This window comes from Protomyctophum parallelum (genome assembly GCF_964188405.1).
Source record: "Protomyctophum parallelum genome assembly, chromosome: 4".
Classification (NCBI taxonomy): Eukaryota; Metazoa; Chordata; class Actinopteri; order Myctophiformes; family Myctophidae; genus Protomyctophum; species Protomyctophum parallelum.
Window position 1 is genome coordinate 44,206,479 of NC_139700.1, and position 8,673 is coordinate 44,215,151.

At 43.4% G+C, this 8,673-nt stretch overlaps 1 protein-coding gene across 1 annotated transcript in view; it reads left to right on the top strand.

Moving 5' to 3' along the window:
• The window catches only part of LOC310857210 (voltage-dependent calcium channel subunit alpha-2/delta-4-like), a gene marked incomplete at its 3' end in the record, with an annotated part of 124,919 nt that extends 116,698 nt beyond the window's left edge, over positions 1–8,221 (top strand). Inside the window, exons 32-40 of the mRNA XM_083762820.1 lie at positions 466–536; positions 1,365–1,440; positions 2,854–2,906; positions 4,985–5,040; positions 5,361–5,381; positions 5,960–6,077; positions 6,313–6,428; positions 6,959–7,041; positions 8,117–8,221. Coding sequence (XP_083618946.1) covers positions 466–536; positions 1,365–1,440; positions 2,854–2,906; positions 4,985–5,040; positions 5,361–5,381; positions 5,960–6,077; positions 6,313–6,428; positions 6,959–7,041; positions 8,117–8,221 — 699 coding nt within the window. The remainder of the gene's footprint in view (positions 1–465; positions 537–1,364; positions 1,441–2,853; positions 2,907–4,984; positions 5,041–5,360; positions 5,382–5,959; positions 6,078–6,312; positions 6,429–6,958; positions 7,042–8,116) is intronic.
• Between the last annotated feature and the right edge of the window lie 452 nt (positions 8,222–8,673).

Consider the following 8,673-nt stretch of genomic DNA (forward strand, 5'->3'; position numbering starts at 1 on the left):
CAATCAACAAGAACAAAACTAAACTATACAATACAAGACGTGGGTCTAATATATTACAATGTCTTCTTTGTTGTCGATTTTGGGAAAAGGAACACACCAGAATTGCGACCACATGTCGCATTTACCATGAAAATGTGCATTTCCCGTCAGTCCGTCAACCCATATATGGGAATACCAATATATGGAGATCCCTGATGTCATCAATATTGGCCAGCAACTCTACACAGCTGACCTCAAAGCCTTTCCCCATTCAATAATTGGACCTAGCCTGGCTGTCCTAGCGTGCCACCCCACCCCCCCCCCCCCCCCCCCCCACCTCTGCAACGCCCCTCAACCACCCCTCCATGTGGGGATCAAGGCACCTTGCAAACATCCATCTATAAACCTTTGCTCAATGTTTGCCTGTCTGAGAAAGTTTTTGAACATTCTTTTTTTTCTTCTTTTTTTTCTTCTTTTTTTCTTCAGGTGGGTCGTTTCTTCGGCGAGGTGGATGGATCTGTCATGGCACAACTCATCAAGATAGGGATGTACAAGAAGTATGTTCATCAATTCTTGTCTTTACACTCCTGCTACAGTTTGTGATTGATTGATTGATTGAATACTGTATTAGTCAGAAATATAAACAGCATGTGGTACAGTATTTCATTAAGGCTAAAAGGATAACACAAACATTGTATTCAAATTCATCAACATAGCATACACAATTATAAACAAATACACACATTATTATGTACTAACGAGATGGGACATTTAACATTTACCTCACCTTGCGGTCTCCAGATAGATGCATTTTCAGGCCTTTAGGTCCACATTTTAGTGGCAGAGTAGTAGAATGAGAATTTCCCCATGTTTGTTCTATAATTTGGAGAATTCACTCACTTTGGAGAAGTAGTTATAGACAGGCATCAGGGTATTGAGGGCACTGCCCCTCTGTCCATTCAGGGGCGGGAACCCCTTTTGGTATTTTAAGCATTATGTTATACTTTAGCTATTGAAAAAATAGCAGATATACAAGCTTGTAGATCTGCTATTTTTTAAAAGTCGTGAAAATGTGTCGCAAATTCTTTGAATATATATATTATTTCCGAGCAAACGTTTTTAACTCAAGTCTTTTACTTCGGGGGGGGGGGGGGGGGGGGGGGGTCCCTGGAACAACATATTTTCAGATGAGGGTCGGTGGCCAAATACAGATAATTCTGGGGGTCCTTGACATGGAAAAGGCCGATGACCACTGACATTGAAAAATAGGTTTTTCAGAAAAACGATCATGATTTAGAAGACAAAAATGGGTTCAATACCAATCCCAGTGATGTTTGCTGAAGCCTGTCTTCTACTCTTCTACACATTGAATGTTTCTCTCCCAGGATCTCCTTGTTTGACTACCAGGCCATGTGTAAGAACAGCAATCACCACGCCAGCAGCGCTCGCCGTCTCCTGAGTGTGAGTCATCATGTCCTGCACTATATCCTCTTTTCTCCATATTCTAACTTTTTGTTAGAATATGTGTGTACTTTCTTGAACATACTACAGCGTCACACACATATCACATATCAAGTCTTTGTTCTACATTAGAATTTTAATGAGGTTTCCACCCAACAGAGATATATAGTACAATTCAGTAATTCAGTAAAGTATATTAAACTACTATGAAAACATGCATTTACGTGTGCCATATCACACCTCCATCTCCATATATGGAGCTGACCTGTTCTGACATTCCATAGGTTGATCAATACCCACCCATCCTTCCTCTTCGATGTCTCCCTTTTGACTGATACCTGTCCATTCAAACTCTAGACGGGCCTTCCCCAAAGTTATTAGTGCATGCAGCCGCACCCAGCAACTGGCGAAAACTAGAGTTCTCAACAGGCCCGAAACGTAGGGCTTTTTCGTTTTTGTAGGCCTCAAGATCAGCTAGATTATAGGTATAGTCACTAATGTACACAGTTTTTAAATGTTTTTAAACTATTATATAAAAAAAAAAGTGTTTCCTTTTTCTTTTTTTACATAATAGGTAGGCAACTATAGTCCACTAGTAAACTAGGCAACTAGTCAACTAGTAAAAATGACTAGAAGTGAAAGCCCTCCCTCATCAAACCCCCTGTCCTGACATTCCGAATGTTGATCTGACCTCATCAAACCCTGTACACTCAAGACACGCTCCATATATGGCCAGAACCTCATCAAACCCTGTACACTCAAGACACTGCCCCCGCCACCGCCCTTAGATCTCCATATATGGAGCTGACCTGATCTGACATAACTTATGTTGATCTGACCTCATAAAACCCTGTACATTCAAGACACGCTCCATATATGGCCAGTACAGAATTTATTCCATTATGTTAATCTGAACCCCCCCATGCCAAAGCACCACCGCTCGACCAGCAGGCGAGGCGTGCACAGGCGCTTCTCGCCCTCAGGGCGTCTTACTGGTAGTATAGTGTACAGTACAGTACAGTACAGTACAGTACAGTACAGTACAGTACAGTACAGTACAGTACAGTACAGTACAGTACAGTACAGTACAGTACAGTACAGTACAGTACAGTTCAGAACATCTAAACTATAAAGACATAACTGTCTCTTTGGTCTTCACACACAGTTAGTTTGGTGATGTGATGAAATAAATCACAATGCAATATGACTCAACTCGATCCGTATCCCCTTGGGGGGGCGGCAGTTTAATAAGAAACACCCAATATCAAACAGTTTAATGAAAAACTGTAGACACAACAACAAAGCAGAGGTCACATTCAGAAGCAGAGCAATAACTGGGAAGAGAATAAACGTAGAGAGTTTGTTTTATGACTGATGTGCTTTTGTTTGTGTGTGTTTTATTATCCCCCACAGCCCTTCTATGGTCTCCTGGCGTTGCTGAGATGGATCTTTACTAACGCAGCCATGTAAGTGTGCATGACATGAATGCGGTTATTAGAACCGGGAAAGCATCTGTGTCATTTCATTCTATAGGGATGTCCCGATCACGTTTCCCGATCCGATTCCGATCAGTTGTTTTTGAGACATGCCGATACCAATTCTTCCCCGATCCGATCTTTATATTTTTATAGGCTACAACACTTAAGTCATGTGAGAAATGTATGTCACTCTAGTCTAGTCTGTTGCCTTTCAATTATTCAAAGGAAAGAATATGTGACTACTAGTACTTTTATTAGAACTAGGACTGTCATTGTGGATTATTTTTTCATATGAAAGCAGGGAATCATAGCAAAAATAATATTGTATTGGTTAATTAGATTAAGTGAATCTTGCAACTACAGCTTATGGAACTGAAGTCTAGGTTACAACTCTTGTAGAGAAAACACTATTTGCATGCAGGCTATCATTCAGAGATAGATAGTAGGCCTACTACAGGACATTGTGCCTTCATGTGTTTTCATCATGGGTCTATTTCACGCCTCTGTGAATGTCTATGTTGCATGATCTTTGAGAGTTTGCCACTGCTGGAATCAAGCATAAACATTACGACAGTTTTCACAAAATATCATTGGTTTAGCTTTTTTTGAGATTTACATACACAAGCCTATTTAGACACACTATTTTATTGAAATAAAAAAAGAGAAAATCCGATTTATTTCTCCCAATCATTTGAAAATGACATGATTTCCGATCATCCGATCCGATCGGGACATCCCTAATTCTTTATACTGTATACAAAAATGATGAAAATGTGTGCAAATCTTTGAATATATATATTTTTAAAGCGAACATTTTAAACAAAAATCCCAGGACTAAATCCAAGGACTCTCACATTGATAGTAGGCATATCATATCATCTTATCATATAACATTTGCAGTTTGCATATAACATTTGCAGCGGCCCAACTAAGAATACAGTGTATAACATTAGATACTGATAATAGAGTATAACAGTAGCAGCAGCAGTTGACACATGTGGTGGCCCATAGATAAATACATGTGCGTTGTCGTCCTCCTCCTCCTTCTCCTCCGATGACAACTTGACAACCTCTTTTTTATTTGGGCCCACCAAAGCAATCAGATATTTGTTTCTGAGCCATACTGTAAAGTTGGTTGTCTTTGCGAGATTTCACGATGGCAATGTTGACCAATGATGAACCGCCGGTTCCATCATTCCAGGGAAAAATGAGTGGGGTCTGGAACGATGGAACCATAAAATGGCTGCCAATGCTATGCCCTATAGTGCACCATGATGTAAGCAGTGCAGCCTAATCGGTGTGTTAGATTTAGTGTGACAATGTGCTCTGACAATTTTATTGACTAAATACTGTCTATGCTTGCACATGCGGGCACTGCATCCATGGCTATGGGCACACTAAATCCAATACACTCATCGTTAATTTTGTTGGCTGCAGCTGTGCTGGAATTTTGATCATAAGGGTAGCCTTGGTACCAAGGCTTTCATTTTCGTCTGGGGAAACATTTTTACTCTTGTGTCATTTTCAACCCGAAGAAGAAAACAAACTACAAAATCTGCCTTGGGGTTTTCACGCCTCTTAAATAAAATACAAGTCGCACATTGCTGTTGCGCCAGCAGAAAATATCCTAGATCTACAAACCTCACAACGTGCCACGACACGCTGCATGTGAGTTTGTAGATCGGCTATACAACGGGGACAGACTTAACTAACCCCAGCATCTGGGAGGAACATTAGCCAAAAATAACAGATGAACAAGCTCAAAACGCAACGTGTTTTCTTTTTTTTTGTTGCTTTTTATTGATAGATACAAAGTAAGGTAGACAGGAAACGGGGAGAGAGAGATGGGGGAAGAGTTTGTCGGGATCGGGACTCGAACCCGCGACACACTGTCATGCTGGGTTACCAGCCAAGGTACCTGGACCGCTAAGCCCAGGCCAAACGCAGCATGTTTTGAGAGATTTGGTGTGGATTGGAAAAAGCGGTCCAAGTACAGAATGCAACTCGGGTCCGTTTTCACTAATAGACTCAGTCACTCACATACGTCTTTCCTCCTGTCACTCCAGGTTTGTTCTGGATTTCAACTTCTGCGGCTTGTGGCACTCTGATTATTTTGTCGACGGTAAGCCCCCCCCAACCCCCCTCCTCCTACTCCTCCCTCGGTGACAATAATAGCCACGGACGGAAGAGAAAGAGGGATTTAGATTAAGATTAAGAATCAAAAGTCTTTGAGTGACATCTTTGACGGAATGTTCGTGATGTCATTGTGTTTGTTTAGGATTCATGTCATCGCATGTCATTTCATTTTCATGTACCATGTTCACAAATCCTTTTCTTTAACCCACATGTCATTATTACTCTCATCTGTTTCATGTGTATCATCATAACCATCGAAATCCATCTCCATCTCATCTGTGGTGCATCTCCATTGACAACATACAGCCAAGGCTGGATATCATACATGTGAGTACTGTGTGTGCGTGCATGTGCACGTGAGTGAGAGAGAGAAAAAGAGACATAGATAGAGAGAGAGAGAGAGAGAGAGAGAGAGAAAGAGTGTGCGTGCCTCAGGATCTAGACCAGGGTTCCCCAATAGGCGGCCCGCGGGCCATTTGCGGCCCACAGAGCGCCCCCTTGTGGCCCATGAAAGAATTTCAAAAAAAAAAAAAAAATGTTTTTTTTTAAGGGTCCCAGATATAAATTGCATGAAATGGGGGTCAGTAGCCTATGCATGTCAAACTGGGCATCCTTTTCAAATGGGGTCTTGCCCTGAAAATGAATTTTCAGGACCTCGACCTCGCTCGTGAAGACTCGGCCCCCAGCCTGGTACGCTAGTCAAAATATGGCCCTTGAGGAAAATTAATTGGGGAACCCTGATCTAGACTGAGGCCCTCCAGCCCAAACAGTGTGAAATTGGAGAAGTATCAATTATGACAATATAGGAACTATGTTTAACTGTGCGTGTGCGTGTGTGCATGTGTGTGTGCGTGTGTGTGTGTGTGTGTGTGTGTGTGTGTGTGTGTGTGCGTGCGTGATTTCAGCCCATAAACAGAAGAGGACAGAGGCTTACCAGCCATGTGACACTGCTTATCCCGGGTTCATGTACGACTACACCATCACGGAGACCAACAGCCTGATCAAATGTGGCCGTTGTCAAAAGTAAGAATACACGCACGCACACGCACACGCACACACACACACACACACACACACACACACACACACACACACACACACACACACACACACACACACACACACACACACTATAATCATGCCAGCAGCAACGCATACAGTAACACAACTTCACAAAAGTGAACTTTCTCCTATTACTACATTACCAGGCTGACATACTGTAATCATAATACTGATAAGTATTAATTGGCTGTTCCAGGATGTTTGTGGTGCAGCAGATTCCAGAGAGTAACCTGGTGCTGGTGGTGACCCAGGCGGACTGTGACTGCTCCCGCCAGTACGGGCCCATCCTACTGGAGCCCAAAGAGATCAAATATATCCTTCCATATTCATCCACTGTTGACATTTTGACAGCAAAAGTTTGATTTAGATTCAGTCAATTAGTCTTTTGAATAACATTCTGTGTAGTTTGGCGGTTTCGGCTGCCGATCTACACAAGCTCATCACAACCCATCATACCGCAACGCATCGTGAGCTTGTAGATGGGCTACAAAACGGGAAAAGGAGTATACAGGTTGTGCATCGAAAAGTGTCCTATAGCTGACAGGTGTGCATGAATCTAGATTCTATATTTCATCAGCTAGATTAGATATAGAATATGAACATACAGTGCACTTACAGCAGTGGTTCTCAAACATGTTTGTCTCAGGTCACCCCTGTAAATATATTTTTCAGCATAGCAGCTGAAAAATAACTCACTGAGTACAGTTTAACTCGGTCCGTTTTACTAAAGTAGAGGGTCTAAGTCTAACCTGTTTAAGACCACTGTTGTAGCTACACGGGAACACAAGAACTTCCATTAGCTCACAAATTAACAACTGCATGATTTCTTAACGGCTGTGAACATAACGCCACGGTGAAATGCAACAGGATGAGGTCTCAGAAGGTCCGCCGACGCCCAGACTCCTGCCATGCCTACCACCCTAAGGTGAGCCATGCTATCATGTTAAACCAGACTCCTGCCATGCCTACCACCCTAAGGTGAGCCATGCTCTCATGTTAAACCAGACTCCTGCCATGCCTTCCACCCTAAGGTGAGCCATGCTCTCATGTTAAACCACAGTCCTGCCATGCCTTCCACCCTAAGCCTAAGGTGAGCCATGCTCTCATGTTAAACCACAGTCCTGCCATGCCTACCACCCTAAGGTGAGCCATGCTCCAGGCGTTTTGTCGTCATTCTGTGGGTTGATGACGGCTACGCTTCAGAGGTGTTAAGGGTGAAATCAGCCCTCAGCTATTCCGTCTGAGTTGAACTTGAGCCACGAAGAGGCACCACCAACCAAGTCAGTATCTCACCTACTAATCAAACGTTATGTTATGAGTTAAAGTTGAGTTGACATCCACCTGTATTTAACATCCACCATCGGCACAGTGGCATAGTCGGTAGTGCTGCATGTCGCCTCACAGCTATAATGTCCTGGGTTCGATTCCCGCTGGGGACGCTGTGGGTGCTGGGGGCGTGTTCTCTCCTCCTCATCAGTGCCCATACCAAAGGCAGGGTTGGCGAAAGTGTTTCTGTGTGGAGTTTGCATGTGCTCCCCGTGTCCCCTAGGGGGACCCTCACAAAAAACATGCCGTAATCCTGGTCTCTAAACTACCTCCCCCTGGCCAGCCGGGGCGCCTGATGGAGGGGAAAGGAACTGGTTGGAATAACGAGTTCCTTCCACCCGCTACGTCCAGCCAGGGAACCTCCCCTCTGTCAGGTGAAAAGAAGCAGCTTGGACTCCTCATGCATAGAAGGGGGCATGAGGTCAGTCCGCTGCCCCCCCCCCCCCCCCCCCCCCCGGTTGAAAGAGGAAGTGTAGCGCCCAGGATTACATTCAATATAATTGACACTGGGTGAAAAAAATGGGTTGCAAAATCGTGGGATGAAAATTATAAGAGACGAAAATCGTTTAACATTTGCCTTGATTTAGATTGAAAATTGGCTTTGTAGATGACGATGATTGTTTTTATTTATTTTTTTATTTTTGCTAATGACGACAAATTCATTGTCATTCCAGGAGAATGCCAAGGACTGTGGGGGAGCATCGGATATCTCCGTGTCGGTGACCCTGTTCTGGGCCTCACTGATCAGCTCATTAGTTCTCCACAGGTGGACGTCATAAACCAATCTCCCTCTCATCCTCGCTCTGCTTCAAGGACAAGCAAAAGCCTTTCATGTAACTGTGATTTGGAAGGAATTGTACAGGATTTGGACCGGGACCAAACAAGTAAAAGCATGTGTGTTTTGGCAATAGATGTGTGGCTTTACAAGGTGCTCAGGGGAGTTCAGAGTCCTGCAAATTTGCTTTTTGGATTTATTTTATCATCATCCCTGTGAGCCACAGTGAGGAGCGAGCTACACCATGGGTGAAGTTGACTGGAGAAAATGATGAAGGGCTATTTCATAGAGAAGCATTTTCTTGCACTAAGACTCAACGTTAAAAGCAAAATGCCACCGGAACAAATGCAGTATGGATATGTGGACATGTTGGAGTAGCAGTGATACAAAAAAAACCCAAAAGACTGTATGGCCTCATTCTTGAGCGCTAAAGTGACTGAGGTGGTCAAATACTGC